Source organism: Pteropus vampyrus, unplaced genomic scaffold (assembly GCF_000151845.1).
Source record: "Pteropus vampyrus isolate Shadow unplaced genomic scaffold, Pvam_2.0 Scaffold92, whole genome shotgun sequence".
In the NCBI taxonomy this organism is placed as follows: Eukaryota; Metazoa; Chordata; class Mammalia; order Chiroptera; family Pteropodidae; genus Pteropus; species Pteropus vampyrus.
Window position 1 is genome coordinate 1,506,203 of NW_011888873.1, and position 17,601 is coordinate 1,523,803.

At 36.0% G+C, this 17,601-nt stretch overlaps 1 protein-coding gene across 7 annotated transcripts in view; it reads left to right on the plus strand.

The window, feature by feature from the left end:
- SORBS2 (sorbin and SH3 domain containing 2) overlaps positions 1-17,601 on the plus strand; it is a 326,962-nt gene that overhangs the window by 250,296 nt on the left and 59,065 nt on the right. For 3 of the 7 annotated variants that reach the window (XM_011363988.2, XM_011363987.2, XM_011363991.2), the window contains 5 exons: positions 6,352-6,524; positions 11,050-11,116; positions 11,823-11,867; positions 14,430-14,619; positions 16,887-17,001. In XM_011363988.2, the coding sequence (XP_011362290.1) occupies positions 6,352-6,524; positions 11,050-11,116; positions 11,823-11,867; positions 14,430-14,619; positions 16,887-17,001 (590 nt within the window). Of the gene's footprint in view, positions 1-2,907; positions 3,042-6,351; positions 6,525-7,158; positions 7,306-11,049; positions 11,117-11,822; positions 11,868-14,429; positions 14,620-16,886; positions 17,002-17,601 lie in introns of those variants that run through there. The other 4 variants (XM_023532883.1, XM_011363990.2, XM_011363995.2 and 1 more) reach the window with 3 other exon arrangements.

A 17,601-nucleotide genomic window follows, 5' to 3' on the forward strand; every position in this document is an offset into this window, starting at 1 on the left:
GCTGGAGGTAAACGCTTCACAGACACACACACGGACCACACCAGAAGCCTTCTGTGGTACCTTTTAACCTAAACACGTTTTCACCAGACTGAAGCTCCAGTCCAGCATCACTTACCCTGCCATTATCTGCTGACCTGGGGCCTTCACACCTGCACAGACCTCCGACCTTTTCACATTGTTTATTTAAACCCCTTCTTGCCCCTGACCACCTTGTCCACGGCAACACCACAGGCTCTCTCACCGCAGACTCCTCCCACTCCTAGAGCAGGGCCTACCCAGCCATCCCAGATAAGTTGCAGATAGGTGCCCCTGACACCACTGATAGATCTGAAACACCTTCTCCAACCTCGGGTCGGAGGTCTTCCGTGGCAGATAGTAGCGCCTTAGCCGTTCCTGCTGCCGTGCATGTAATTATTCTTCCTTCGACACCATCACTTTTGAAACAGATCTCCAAAGCCCAAAAGGACTGATTTCTTGTCTGCCATCCCATTTTGCTGCTGAGCATTTTTATTTGCATTGGCGTTGATGATTAGCAAACTGATTCTATAGAGTCTATCTGGGAAATTCATTACAGTCATCCTCATAAGCCTACCTTGGGCTGAAAAAGTCAGTTATATTCTTCTCATTCATTTTAGAGTCACTTACGTTTACAATGTATTGCCCTAGCTAATGAATTGTGCAGTGATTTGTCTTAATAAGAAGTTATCTCAGAAATTTAGATAATATTGTGATGATGAGATCACAGAAAAAGTACAATTTTTCAAAAATTTAACCCAATATTAAATCCTAGTCGATAACATTTTACCTCAGAGATTGTGCCCTGTGTAATTCAGATATCCTCATTTCTCACATACATGATTACCGACTGCATGATGCTAATAATTCTTCCTGCTCTCCCTTCACTAACACCTACATCTTTTGAACCCATCTGTCTTATAGGAATGAATGAGGTAAATAATCTTAATCTACACTGCAGAGATTAAGTTCTATGTTTTTCGTAATTATTTTTCTAAGCCATTCCAGTATCGAAATTCATGAACACATTTATTGTTTTATATATCAATAATTGATTTTCCATTTTGAGCAATATATATTTCCCACATATAGTATATCATTTAAATATGTCTATATGACATGCAATCTCTAATAAATGATTTATGAATGGCTAAATTATAAATTATAAAATGCTTCATAATTTTATGGCATAGATTTTCAATAGCATATAATGTATAGATAATGAGTTCAACTTGAAAGGCAAATAACTTTAGGCAAAAAGTGGGAGTTTTTTTCCTAAAATATTGATTTTACAATGAAGTCACAAATAAGCACTTTCATAGACAAAATAGGGCTCAGGGCAACTTTCCTAAGTTTAGTAACATAATAATATGGTGGTTTTTAATAAGGAATTCTTATTTATAATACATCATAACAACAGTATGAAAATTATATTTATGAAGATCAACCAAACTTGATTTGGACAAGGAGGCAAAAATATTCTCAAATAATTCATTACAGGTAAATCAAGATTCCGAGCCATTTGGGTAAGCCAATGCCTCACACTGATTTGAATGCCCAGTGCTCTTCCGAGAGAAGATCCTCAAGATATGGTTGTTTCTGAAATGAGAGTGATTTCTGTAACAGCTTAGAGAAGTACTTACTGAATAAGCACAATCTTCATAATGAAATGTTTATTGACTTTAGGACAGATGTGGTATGGCTATCAAGTAATGAAATTAGGTTTATTCTAGGTCATTTGAAAACACATCTGTTTTAAAGTGGAAAATCATAGAAATGTGCAATTAATTATGCATCTGTGTTTCAGGCCTGTATAATAGAAGTCTATTTTGTTTTAAAATAAGTAGAACACGTTCACAAATTCTGGTTCTTTATGTGCATATGTGTGTTTGTGTGTATTCAGCTGTAAGGCCACTTCGACTAAATGCTTTTACGAATGTTTTGTTACATTCGCATGCATTACGTAGTCTCCACAATGCTGGGTGCTGTGTTGTGGATAGATAGGCATGCATAATAGTGGCGAGCTCCACCTCTGCAAACTAAGCTGATTCAACTCAATTAGAATATGTATTTATTGGATATCTACTATGTTATTGGCACCAGGTTGCATGTTATAAAAATATATATAAAAGAAGCATATATATGACCATCTCCAACAAGAAGCCTGAAATACCACTGGGGATATAAAATACTCAGATACAAAGCAATCAAAACAATAAATTATTAAGAAACTAAACTGAAGCTCATAAAGTACTAAATAAGATTGAAGAAGGGAAAAGCCATTAGTAAATTTAACATGTCTTTTTGATGATTTAACAGATGTTTGATTCTTCTAGAATAGATTGCTTTATGATAATCAATCCAAATGATTGTGTCCCTTATATTAATCACCTTGCCCTGGAAACGTTTATTCAATAGATGATATTCCTGACTAAGTCTGAGAACCAACCCCTTTCCTCATGGCAAAGAACATTCATTTCAAATCTCACAAAGTAGTGAGATTCATTTTCAATTCCATTGTCAGAGTACTGTGACAGTGTTCTACTTCGCTCTTGACTGTAAGAGCAAACTTGCCCTCCACATTTATTTTATTCTGACTCCTACTGATACCTGTTGGCGGAGTGGCATGCCCACTAGTCAGCTGCTTCCATTCTTCCTGACCACCTCCTGTGCCCTCTGACATATGAGTGATTTTCAGAAATGAAGGAAGATAGGGAAGACACTGAAAATATGTAACCTATCCCTCTAGACATCAGTTTACAAAGTAAATAAAAACTTGACAGATGATTCCTGTCATTTGAATGAAACTCTTTTATTGTCATCTAAAAGAATTATGTCTACAGTGGACTTTATCATGTGCTTTAACGGGATATCTTTATACTTTTTTCAGAGCCAGATAACAGTGAATGGAAATTCTGGAGGCGTGAGTCCAATGAGTTACTATCAAAGGCCATTTTCTCCTTCAGCCTACTCCCTACCAGGCTCACTCAATTCAAGCATTATCATGCAGCATGGCCGGTCACTTGGTAAGTCATTCGATAGTCATGATTTTCATGACAATTTCAAATTTAAAGCATCAAAGTAATTTTTCAAAAATATTCAACACTATTTAATGATCCTCTCCTAGGGGAGAAATTAAGGACTGCATGGATTCAGCACTGGGGAAAACAGGCACCCAGCTATTCCAAGACAATGACTGCTTGTATATCTTATTCTGGAGAAGGCTATTAGATATTTGGGGTATTTGGGGTGGTGGTGTAGAAAGAAAGAGATGGGCAGTTAGGGAGAGGAGAATTCATACTACCGGAGAACATTCACATAGGGCATTTCCACAGATGGCAAATACCATCCATGTCCTAGGCAGCTCTTGTTTTGCGGAAGAGCTTTCACCTATAGAAAATTCTTTTGGTATACATAAAGAAGAATTACGTAACAGTTAAAACTATCACTAAACCACTGCCTCACGAAGTAGTAAACTATTCAAACTGAGGCCAGAAGATCCTCAGTTAGGAATGTGAATTTCTTTAGATGATGACTCCAGAACTTCATGGATACATAGTTCTTAATCCTTTGGGAATTAAGAATTAGATGAAAGATATAGCTTTCCTCCAGAAACAAAATAAACATTTGAACATTTATAAAAAAACTTTAAGCATTTTATGTCATGGGGCTCATGAACTCTTTGAAACTTCCTGGAAAAGAAACTGTGCTATAATGATAGAAACATTTTTATGTGGCAAAATATACCAGGATGGTTTAGGAAATAATGTAATAAATATTTCTTAGTTTTTAAAAATGTAACAAAATAACCCAAAATATTAAAAAACAGACTAAATCAAACCATCATCTGAATTCAAACTGAAAAAGGTTTCATGATGTTGAACAACTAGAAGGCTTCCAGAGCAGCGGGGAGCAGAGAGGAAGGTGGAGGACCACGTGACCACAGCACACCTCTCACAAAAGTAGGAGAGGACCGATCCTCTGGCCACCACCAACCAACAACAGGGAGAAAGAAACTAGGACATGGGGTTTTAACTCCCATTTCCTCTTTGACAGCAGGCAGCACCTCCTCTTCCCCAACGGGGTATATATTGAAAGAACATGTTGCTGTTAGTTTACCGAGGGACATTCAGCATGTACATTGTGGAACTAACTCAACTTCAGTGTCAACAAAAACTTCATAACTATAAAACTTACATGTAGCCATGAGACTCATTAAAGAAAAGTCTAAATATACTTGCTCTTCTCTAATGCTGCTCCTGAGATAATCTGTGAATCTTATAATGATGTCCTTTTAGAGTATAAGAAGGTAGAATGTCCTTGTGCCGAAATGTTGCCCTTGAAAAATCAGTTCATGGTGTAGTATCATAATGGGGGCCCATTATATCTAGATTTTTTTTTTCACTAAGCTATGCATTGTCACACATCTATGGTAAAACTGTACAAATTATTCTAGCTGAAATATTTTCTCAAATAATTATTACCAAGGTCTGACTCTTTGCCCTTATTGCTTGTCTTAATGAACACAATTTTGTGCCTCTCATCCCAACAAACAAAATACATAAATTTTCAAATATAGATAGGCTTTTATATTAGAACATATCAATGGGTAGATTTTACATATAAACTATACTACGTGGAACGAAATTCCCTGCATAGACGTTGAACAAATTCCAATTGGCCAGTGCTGAGATAGTTCCTGAGGAGAATATACAAATCTATCCTGCCCTAGAGGAACTTTATAAGTAGTTTAAGACAAAAGACTAACAAAATGAGAGTTAGTGGACCATATAAGAGCATAATAAAATAAAAGACTAACTTTTTTATTATATAAGCTATAAGTTCATAGGCTCTTATGAACTATATATGAAGACAGAATTAATACTGTTTGCTTAGACTGGGACTTTGCATATACTAGGTGCTCAAAAAAATTGTTTGATAGAAATGTTAGCATCATGGTTGTCCTTTTTTGGAATTAAATGGAAAATCAGAGTCAAATATCACATTATGTTTTAAATTAGAGTCGCTTGGGAAAGATATAAATTACTTTTACATACAATGGCTCATAAAGCAATTTTATTCTTCGCCTTATTCATTCTTCAATAGAATAGGATCAAAAATGTTTTTCTGTTGCAAACTAAACTGAAAATAGCCATAACAATAGTAATAGCTGTTATAAATGTTATCATGGATTTTAGCTTACAGGAGTCTTATCTCTAATTGTCTTTGCAATGATGAATTAATTTTTAAATCTTATTTATGAAATTTTATATAAATTTGCCATGAAAACACAGTCACATTTTTTGAGATATAAATATATATCAATGCCACTCTGAAACATCAGGACTTTTCCATATCCACATAAAATGAGAACTTTCTGAATGACAGACCTGACAAATCATAGCAGAGAATTATTCTTAGTCACCAAAATTTTGAAATTTATTATTAAAAAAAACAGGAATCATATTATCAATTGTACCAGATAGATGGTAATACTGTTGATTTTCATAAATATCTGTGAACTAAGAGTGAGTGGAATATGTAGTACACTGAGTCCTTCCTGTTTCTTATGAAAGTACACTAAACATTAATAAAGATGGTATAAGATAGGAACATGATAAAACTCATCTACTTTATATATTTAGGGCAATTTTTATACTCAAGGGACAAGAAGTCATTTTTCGTACTTCAAAGTAAAAGCAAAGATATTATGGCTACTTAAATAAAAATTAATACTAGTAATTTTAAATCTTTTATTTACCCATAAGTCTTCACATCCAAGTCTGTGTTTAGATGTGAAGATTTCTTAATGGGATTTTTGTTTTCACTTTATTTTTATGAAATCGCCGTCATTGATTCAACAGTCACATCTTTTATTCTAAGAACACTTTTGAATAACAATATCCAGCAATTTCACAAAAATAATATTAATATAAATTATGAACTGGTGGAAATTACTAAACTTGTCTCAGCTTCTGCCCCCTTATCAGTAAAATAGGTCCCCCCTATTCTCCTACCAAGATTACTAGAAGGATGAGATAATAATGCATATAAAGTGCTTTCTTACAGTGGCTGCCACATGGTCACGAAGTCTTTCAACAAACATCATTCTTCTCTCACCCTTCTTTATAATGGTGAAGGTCTTCTTGTTAGAGGTCGGTTCAGTATACACGTCCATGTTAACAAGGAGTGGCTCAAATTTAAGGTAAATGAGTTAAAAGAAATGGTGATGGAAATTAAGACTATGTCACAGCTGGCATAAATATGTAAGAGGCATCATTAATTTTGTTTCCTTGTACATCAAATACATTATATTTCACCACGTTTTCGCCACAGATTCTACGGAGACGTATCCCCAGCATGCACAATCTCTGGACGGCACCGTGGGCAGCTCCATACCACTGTATAGATCCTCCGAGGAAGAGAAGAGAGTGACCATCATCAAAGCGCCACATTACCCAGGGATCGGGCCCGTAGACGAATCCGGAATCCCCACAGCAATTAGAACGGTAGGAGATGCCAGCATGCGCGTCACTGCTCTGGGGCTGTGCACAGACACTACAAAGGATGGATTATTGGTGGCTTTGTGCATTCCTATGGTCTTATATAATGAAGATTGCCCTCTGTGCTATCTGAGTTCTCATGAATATTATGCTGTGTGTGGCAGAGAAAGAGAACTGTCGATTGGAAATAATCACACAATCTGTTTTTCCATTTTAACTAAAAATCATAAAAATTGTGATTTTGTTATATGATAAAAGTATGTTTTGTTTTACCTTTTACCAAGGAATGTTAAGACAATTTAGAGAAGAGAAGGAACAAGAAAATGTGAATTCTTTGTCTGCATTGAATTCCTGTGCGTTGCAAATAAACTAGTGATTTGTTTCTTGAAATGGATGTGTGTTAACACCAGGAGATGCAAAGCTGTGAATTGGGAATTGGGAGGTGAGATGATTGGAGAGAAGAGAGTTAATGTCATAGAAAGGAAAAACTGTCTAAAGAAAAATACACATTTTTAGTGTCCCTCTTCAGCTGTGTCTGCTGAGAGCTCTTGGAGATGATAAGTGAAAGTGTTTGGATTTTTTTTTCTTTTTAGTCTTTAAACTCTGCCAAAGCATTTCTCAGTGTATCAGGGCAGCCCCTTCTGGCACAGCTCAGCCGTAGCAGAGGCAGCTATTGAGAGCTTGGGCAGGCAGCTGCTTGCTGACCAGTCCACTTGAAGAGAAGGTTTGTGCTAGCCGCGAGGAGGACGACTTGGGAACCAGGATGAGAGCAGCAGCACCTTTGCAGGTGAAATTGGCGGGGGAGGGGGAGGGCAGTGCGAGAGTGGAGCTCAGTCTGCCTGCTCTTGTCTTCAACACCCACAAACCTGGCTGGGATGTTGCCAAGAGCTATTTCCCTGGAAGGCAAACCTGGGGGGCCAAAGACAATAGTGGATAGAGGAAAAAAAATGGGAAAGTGATTAGAAAAAGAAAAAAAAAAACAGTGGTACAATTGGAAACACTCAAACAGGACTAAAAACGAAGTACGGAGGTTTTCTTCTTTCTTTGAATTTGTATTTATTCTAAGGGGATTATGTGTTCTATATCATAAAAATTGATTCTTCCAAGCATCTGCATTAGAATTGGAAGCTAAAAGATAAGTCTGCATAGCAATTGCTATGAATTTTATACTCATTAGATTCTGAGAACTTTGAATGTGACTAATTATAAAGTCCTAAAAATCTATTTTGAAACTGATTATTGTCATATTTAAGTGATAGAAAAATTCAGGGATCATGACTAACATTCTCAATTTTATGAGACTGCATGTTTCTGGTAACAATGTTTTGTCATTTGTTTCTCTTTTAAGATTTCTGACTCAATGGTTAAAATTGAAATTTTTTTCCCCCCCTAATAATGTAGAATACAGTGTCAGACAGGTATGGTATAATTGATTTTTTAAAAATTGGCCCTTGAGGCATAGTATATACACAAATTAGGAGATCCCTGATTCTATGTAGTTACAGATTCTGTCTGCAAAGATTTCATCTGAGGCCTCTGGGTGCATTTTTAAGTCAATAAATGATAAATAAAAATGAACATGCAAAGCCAGACCTTCTTTAAATCTGTAAGACATAATTTTCTTAAATAGCAAGGCCTTGCTTGTTAGTTTTTAAAAGGAGAAAACTGAGATGTAGACAACAAAAATCGAGTAATATTAAACTTTTTATATTATTTATTTATCTACTGCCAAATCAAAAGAATGTTTAGATATGCTTAAGCAAACATATATATTAAACAGTCGATGCTAGGTTCGGTTCTATAAAATAAAAAATAAAATATAAACAACCCAAAAGTTCCTTATAAGGAACCATAATTTTTGTGCTCTTGTTTAGGCTTTTAAAGCTTTACAAAGAAGGTACAGGTCTGTGAAGACTCTTATTCACGTTTTCTGTTTTCCAGCCTTGCCAAGCACGTCCCAAGTATAGCTGTGTTTATGAATGTCGAGTCAGGCCATCTCTAAGCCACTGCAGGCCAAGAATCTCTAAGGTTGTTTTTCTTTCTCATCCAGCATAGAAAGTAATGATTATCAGACTCAAATTGCTTCACATGGGCTCTCTGCTGAGCATGCACACCAAAGGCAGTACTGTCTCAATGTATCACGTTATAGTCTTATTTTAGACAACTAGCATACACTGAGGAAAGAGAATTTTGTAAAGTAATCCAGAAACTCTAGAAAGCCGAGAGTCAACAAATGTACCTTTGAGTTATTTGAACAGAAGGAAGCAGCTCCCCAGACTGCCCTCTCTCACATGACCTGGATGTCTGTGTTAGCTTTTTACTGCCAGTCTTAACAACAACAACAAAAACCACTAGGGTTCACCTCCCATGAGATTGTCTAATTACGGTCAGCTAGTTAAGTGAAATACAAGACTCTTTTCTGCCAGTTCAAATACAATACCGTTTGAGCATTTTCAAAACTAGAAAGGAGCAAAAATAGAATAGAATAACTGTATACTGGTGTGGAGAAAATATGTGCCTTTTCCTTTTTGGAAAATCTCTGCATGATAAATCAATGTAGAGTTCTGATGTTCTGTAAACTATAGGAATGTAAAAATTCGGGTTTACTGAGCCAAGGTTATAGAAAACAACTGAATAGTGAATTGCTAGTGGTTGCCGTCCATGTAAAATAATTTCAAAGGACACATACAAGAGTAAACATCTTCAAATATGAGTAGACTTCTATTTACTTAATCTCAGTATTAGCCATAACAATCTCCATGAGAGCATTTACAAAAGGAACTTTAAATGCTTAGAGGACTTCTTTTAGAAGGGACACAGAGTTTTATTATTCCCATTTACCAGTCTCATATTCCCCTTTGCCAACTGACTGGGCATTTCTGGCATCTCTGTGCTCACCATATAAAGCTAGCAGATGGCAGAACTGAGATCCTGCCTGATATATGCCCTCCAGCAAGGGAAGGAAAAAAATCTTGTCTGTCAAGATACATTGCCATATACAGTGATATAACTTACTTATTAGGCATCCTTTTAGCCAGTGGTCATTGTCCAGGTATGGTTGGAAAACAGTTTTGCACAAGGCCGTGTCTTATTTTCTGTTGCTGAATACTGGAAAGGAAATAAAGCTTAATGAAAGAGAAATGGATCTCTTGTGAAAATAAATGTTCCTTAAAGATACTTATTCAACTACTTTGTTTAAGCCAACAAATAATAGCTAGCCACTGCACCCACTCCCTTCAGCTCCTATCATTTGAATATAAGATCAATCAATAGTCCCCTTAATTTTTCCATTGTAGGAAGAGCCTGGAATGAACGAAGAGGTGATATGCAACAAAGTCAAGCAGGCCTTAATATTAATCCATATTTGTGGTGATTCCCGGAATCATATTTCCTTAGAGACCAAAATAAATTTAGCTATAGCACAAAACCCTCAGTTTCCACATGAAAAATGCAATGACCACATTTCTGAGAGAAAAACCAAGATATAAAATTGAAAGCAAAGTTCATTCTAACAAGTACAAGAATATTTTTGTGGCAGTCCTACCATCCAATAATCTGATTTCATTCATTATTTTATTCTATAAATATCTGACATTCTCTACAGTTATTATTTATTGAGCATTTCTAATATTCTAGGCATTGTTCTAGGTCTGTTTGTATACGTTGTCTCATTCAATTTCCATAATAATCCTATGACATGGATATAATTATTTCATTTTAACAGAGGAGAAAACTGAGGCACTAAGGTTATCTAACTTACCTAAATTCATGTTGCTAGGAAACGGAAATTAAAGGAACTAAGATATGAAAATAGGTTTATCTGACATTAATTTTGACTTTCCACTACAGCCCACTGTTTCTGTCATCTCAAAAGCCTGGGCTAAACAGGGAAGAGCTTCTACTCTCAAGGAATTTACAATTTAGCAAATGTTGGGTACATTTAATTATCATGTTAAAAAAATTTGTATACAAATCTATATTTTTAGATTTGATCTCAGACTCTCCATTGTGTCACCATATCCAGTATTTTAGTAACTTAGACTAGAAAATATCATTTTTTTTTTATTTCTCTAAGACTGAGTTGATCAGAATACAGTTTGAGTCAAAAATATTCCCTAGTTAATTCTAAAAATAATGTTTTAAACAGAACGGTCACTAAAAAGTTTTTAGGGACGATGATAATTATTACCAAAGCAAACCATTACAACACTGTAACTTTTATTCAGTGAATTTTGTATAAATGTGTTTGTGTAAATATTAACTGTCTAGTGCTGGGTACAACTATAATTTGGAAAAAATAAAACCATAACATATAATGTTCTAATTCAGCCAAAACACAAACGAGGGATAATATATTTACAAACTGTATGCATAACTCGATAAATTACTGATATTTTCATCATGAAAAAGATTTTTTTTAATCACAGAACAGAAATTTGCTATTAAAAAAGATAAAATAGAGAAAGAAAAACATTGAGGAACAATGTTTATTTGGAAGGAGTTTGTAACTGTTGGACATTCTCTCTTGTAGACTGTTGACAGACCAAAGGACTGGTATAAGACAATGTTTAAGCAAATTCACATGGTGCACAAGCCGGGTATGTATGTTCTTCTGTGTTCTGATCAGGTCCTACTGGGTGGAAGGATGTATATGTAAACTCTCCTTTAGTACAGTTTTGGTTCATGCAAAATGTCAAGACCCTAGCAAACCCCATGGCCCTCACTCTTTTCAATCTCCCTACTTATATCACCCCTCAAATCACAGACACCGTGCTCCTGCCGCACTCAGATCTGCCAAGAAGCCTTTTATAAGACGACCTGAAGGAGTGCCAGGTGCTCTGGTCTCTTCCCTTCGTCCTTTCTGATCCACAGTCTAAACCTGCGTGGCACGTCGTCTGCTTAGACAGATTCATTAATCCTCTGTCCACACATGTCTGCTCCTTAGCGATAAAGACAGTGAGCATAGATAGGTAGGTCTCACTGAATTGACAAGAGATATTTCAAGCATTTACTAAAGGAAATTCATGATCCAAACGAAAAGGCTACCTGGGGAGCGAGGTAAAGTTTCCGGTCTTGTATACTGTGAAGAGGGCAGCCGAGAGAATGTGTTACAAACAAGAAAGATCAAATCTCAGAGGCCTAGCAAAAAAACAATATGTGGATTTTTTTAAAAACGGTGTTATGACCCAGGCAAAATACTTCGGTTGTCTAGCAAATTTCTGTTGTTTCTCTGAAGTTCTGCTGTCTTGTTATGCTATGGTAACCAAATATGTATTACCATAATATTTATGTTTCATTTTCTAGATGATGACACAGACATGTATAATACTCCTTATACATATAACGCAGGTAGGACGGGTTTCCTTGCTTGCAATGAATATTTTAGGCCCTGCAATGCTTGGAAAAAGTTCGCAGTCACTTTTTTTTTTTTTTTTTTTTACCACTGTTTGAGTGCATGTCTTCAGTTTACACAATCAGAAGAATGCTTTTTTCTTCTTTTCTCACAGCATGCATAACAAAAAGATTGATCTTTTTCATGGAGATGAGAACTAATACTGTTTTAACTCATTCATTCTTACTGTTGGTTTATTTTGGGCCCTAGGAATGTTTAACCGAAGTGTGAAGGCCAGCCTGAAAGAATGTACTATAACAACTGGAAGGGAGGGAAGGGGAAGGGGCCATACAAAATAAGATAAAGATCTCTTTTTATCAGTGGAGAGAGTGATTACTATTGCGTAAGATCTTTCAGATACCCTTCACAAAAACAAGTCAAGCAAAGTATTTTGTGACCTTGTCTATGCTTTTGCTCCAAAATGCAACCATTCATTCAAGAAGTTTTTTAAAATCCCGCTTTGTCTGGACACTTTTCTGACTCACAGTTGCCAATGGTCATGACAGAATGACTTCAGTTCCAGGCATTTTTACTTGTATTCGAGTGCATTGTTATCTTGTGAACTGGTTGCAGGCCGGAGTGACGAACCCCTAGAAAATGTTTCTTGGCATCGTCATCACTTTCTCCAAAATGTCACATCAGGGGATCCCACACAGGGCTTCCTGTCCCAGCTCAGCTTTAGACACAGCATCTGTTTTCCTTTCTTTAGAGTAGGCTCTGAGGATCAGTCTCACCTTCCTTTAAGTAGCTGCACCCTCACTAGGGGTCCCCTTGCCAGCCTGGCCTCAGAACTGCAGAGGTTCTCCCCTCCCCTCAGGCGATTCGTGATTGACACCTGAATACCACCACACAGGCCCTTTAATTTTTACGGGTTCTGCTACTAGGCTCCAAAGACAAAGAGATGGAAAACAAAACAAAACAAAACAAAACAAAACAAAACGAACCGAGTAGGACAGGCTTAGCAAGTGACAAGACCTCTGGTTTTCTGTCCTCGTTCCGCCAGATGATAGATAGCAGGAGGCCCACTAAGACGTTTCTTCAATTTTTACTCCTGGCCACAGGTACTCCAGACTCACCTCTTGTGTTTAGCTTGTAAAATAAAAAATTCAACTGAGTAAAATTTAAAGATCTCATTCGCTTTATTCAACAATTCATGAATTAGGCAACATCCAGTATAGAAAGGAGCTGCGGGGAACTGTGCAAAATGAAAGACTTTAATGGCAAAAGGGAGCAAGAACAAGGAAGTTATATACTAGGCAAAAAAGCAGACCGGTTATTGCAAGGTCACTTTCCTTTAGGAGTTGGCTGGGGTCTATCAGGCGGATGACCTAACTAGTGCTGATCAGGCCATTCCTGATTGACTGGTTTGAGACTCTATTTCTGGGAGAGGCCTAACTGTAGTTAAGTTTGGCGACATGGGGCTTAGCATGAGCAGCTCCACTGGGGGCCTTCGTCCTGTTTTTAACAAGCCCGAAGTCTGACCGTTAAACAGTAAGGCAAAACAGAAAGTGCAGACATTGTCTCTTTTTATTTGTCATGGCAATTTGCATGGAACTTCAGGAGAAGCAAATGAGTGAAAATAGACTTAGCTCAAAAGACTGAGATTGCAGGAAATTGAGAATTTTTGTAATTATTTTTAATATTGAAATTTTGCATTCATTAGTAATTAGGAAATTGAACAGTAGTTATGTACAAACTTGTAGAGCCCTTCGAGAGTTTTACCATTTAATCAGTAGACAAAGCGATTACAACTAGTCTCCCTTTCTACTAACTCTGCATCCTGCTTTTTCTGCCTTTTTTCTGTGTGCCATCTCTGCTACCCTTTTCCTCTAACCTCTCAAACCAATCCTTCAGAATTCACTCATCGGTTTCATAATATCTTCTGACCAATCTATCATCTTCTAAGATCCTTTAATCCCTATTATATGTTTTCCACATTTGGCCTTTATTGTGTTACCAATTATTTTCATAGTTCTGTTGTGTCTTATATCCCAGATACGCTCTAAGCTTATTAAGAGTTTCTGTTTCCTTAAGTCTTGAACAGCACATGTATAATTTTCTCAATATTTTATTTCATTGCAATTAACATGTCAATTACAACATGTAAATCAGAAGTTTTAAAGTAATAGAAGGTATTCAGAAAGAGTTCTATAAAATACTTTTAATCTACCTCTGAAATTTTAACTGTCATTAGTTTATGTTATCTAGGAGGATATTTGCTGAGTACCTGTAAGTTATTCCTAGTACCAATCTGAATTATTACTAATTCCAGAATAATTAATGAAGATTTACTGTAATCAATGCTTATGTATAGAATACAGTAATAACACATTAATATAGTAATGCATATTAATAAATTAATAAAATCATACTGCCCAATGCATGCGTTATGAATATGCTTATTGATTATAAATTGAATAAAATCACTGGGTATTTTATGGGATACAAATAATTTATAAAGCACTTTTAAAATGTTATTTGCTCCTGTTTTGTTGTGTTGTGTTTGTTTTTCATGATAGGCCTGTACAACTCACCCTACAGTGCTCAGTCACATCCTGCTGCAAAGACCCAGACCTACAGACCCCTCTCCAAAAGTCACTCGGACAATGGCACAGATGTCATTAAGGATGCCTCCTCCCCTGTCCCTCCCCCACATGTTCCTCCTCCAGTCCCACCACTTCGACCAAGAGATCGGTCTTCAACCGAAAAGTAAGTCATTTCCCCACCCCACCTCCTCGCTAATGGCTTATATTTACCTTAGTATGAAAATAAGACCCCATGACATTCAGTAGAAGAACTGGTGCTTACCTTACTGAAATGGTATACGTATAATCTTATCAGTCTTATATATACAATCTTGTTAGTCAATACATGTACCATATTGACTTCCTCTGTTGAGATTGTAGTAAACTCTTTCGCAAGTTTGGTTCATAATACAGTGACCTAAGTTAGACCTGATATAACCTGTGCACAATCTCTACTTTTTGATCAATAAATGCATATAAGAAGACAAAAAGAAATAATTAACACGTACTCCCTTCGGCACAGCAGGTCAGAGACTATGCAGTTAATTTTCAGTTTCCTCAGATTTGAAATGTTAGGTCTATTAATAATTTAAAAGTTCCTTCTGATATGCAAAAATATCTTTTTAAGAGTAGGAAGTTTATTCATAAAAAATAAATAAGACATTAGCTAATAAGTGTCTATCTGTGACTCATTTCCACTAGCTTTTTGAGCTGATATTAATTTTCATTTCCCCACTAAAATATTTTTATGGAAACCATTCCCACAAAAATAAAAATTTATAAATACACTTTTATTGTGTCATTTTAAAATTAAGATTATGACTAATAATCCTACTTACAGGTAACCTTTATTGAGAGTTTGCTATGAGCTGAGCACTAGGCGAGCATTAGTACAGGCCTATCATGAAAAACAAACACAACACAACAAAACAGGAGCAAATAACATCATTTAATTCTGAGAACAACCCAATGGGATATGTTTTATTTGAAACCCCTTTAAGAGAGAAAGAAATTGTGACTCAGAAAATTAAAGTAACTTGCTCAGCTCATATAGCTAGTATGCCTAAGCCAGGATTCAAACTCAGCTCTGACTGATGTTGTAGCTCATGCTATACTGGCAATTAATTAATAAGGGTATAAGAATTATTCCACATTAATGCTGTTTATTAAGCATTCATCTATCATACCCATCTCAAAAAAATTATATTCAACACCTCATTGTACCATTAAGAGTAACCTATGATCACATAGCATATAAGATACCACAAAAATTGATACACAGCATACTTGAAGAAATTCTCATTTTAATAACAATCGCCTCATGATTATATGTTTAGAAGTGTGATGTCTTAACTGTGAGAAATACTTGTTTAAATACAAAATGGTATCTCTGCCATAAAAAAGAAATAAATTAACTCAAATGTAAATGTATTATTTGCCCTATTTGTTCAGTAAAAATAAATCTCATTAAAAAATATACTAATCACTTAAAAATGTCTAGATAACTTTCGTATATATTGTCTCATGTCATGCTCATAAAACCTCTGCTGAATATTGCTTATCAATGTACTAGAAAGCCAGCACTTGCCTCTCATTCTCCTGTCCCTCAGAGCACTTCTATTTCTAACATGCCATGAAGTCAAAATTCCATCCCATTCCACGGGCCAGAATTCTCCCACATATAGTCAGAAAATCCTTCTTCTTCAAAAGGGATCCTCCTCGAGGAAGCCTTCTTTAGCCCCAGCTACTTAAAAAGCTTTACTTTCCAAATCCCTGTCTTTGAGGGCCTCTTGAAGGATATTAGTTCAGGGAGAAAAATTTGATTCCAAGATCTCCCATGCAATGGGATAGATGCCTGACTCTTGTTTTTCAAAGATGACACCAAAGGAGGATCCCCCATCCCCACAGCCTGCTCCTGTGGATGGCAACCCAAGCGATACCTTTGTACTTTTCACAAAGTATGATGCCATTTACAAGATAAACAAGATCAAACACGACGTGTACATTACTCCTTGTCACTTCGAATTAAGGATGCCAGGTCACAGAGCACTGGGATAAACTCACATGACTTAATGGAGCGTATCCACCACTTTCTCTAAACACGAACATATTCAGCTGCCAAAGTGTACAGCCCGAAGGTTTATGAGCAGATCACTGGCTGTGTATGTACAAACCCCTTGTGTGAGTGTTCGAACCAGCAAGAAGAAAATCACTGTATGCAGGGGAAAAACAGAGGAAAACATAATGTAAAATAAAAGAAACAGCTCTCCTTAAATCATTTATGTAAAATAAAACATAAATGTGGTATTTTTGGCAGATTAACTTTTAATCCTGAGAGACTTAAAAAAAAAAATCTATACTAAAATTAACTTTGAAAACAGCGAGTAGTGATATACAACTGCTTTAAGCACAGAGAATTATTTTCACGTGTAATTTGTTGGTTATTTCTAGGCATGACTGGGATCCTCCAGACAGAAAAGTGGACACAAGAAAATTTCGTTCTGAGCCAAGAAGTATTTTTGAATATGAACCTGGAAAGTCATCAATTCTGCAGCATGAAAGACCAGTAAGCACTTGTCATTAAACAGAACGCCAGTTCTCTAGACTTCCTGGGTTCCCAAATAAACCTGAATTTCACATGATTTAGCAATTTTTGTCACAAAGGTAATTTATTTATCTGACATTATTTAGAAATCATGTTTATTTTGTATCATGATTTGTGCATCTTGTCTCAGAATTAAAGATGCACGCTCTAATATATTGTTCTTGCAGGCCAAACATAAGACTTATTTGCATATAACTATAGCTGTGCCTAATCATAGCCCTGAGTTTAATTTAAAAAAAGAAACAAAACACACTCATAAATGAAACACTTAAGTGCTAGTCTACATTGCTAACGAGAAAAATCATTCGCTAATCTGTCCGACACAAGTGGACCCAGGCAGTTCCATCCCTTGGGTTCCATATAGGTTTCTTAATATTTCTTTGGCTTAAGGGGAAATTTTTCAAATTTTTTATTTTTTATTTTTTATAACAAGCTGTTTTAATGGATTCTTATTAAATCCCTCTCAGGTTACCAAGCCTCAAGCTTCCTGATTGATTGTCAATCTAATGGATCAAGATTATGTTTAACTTTACAGTATTTTTTCCAATTATTTACTTTAAT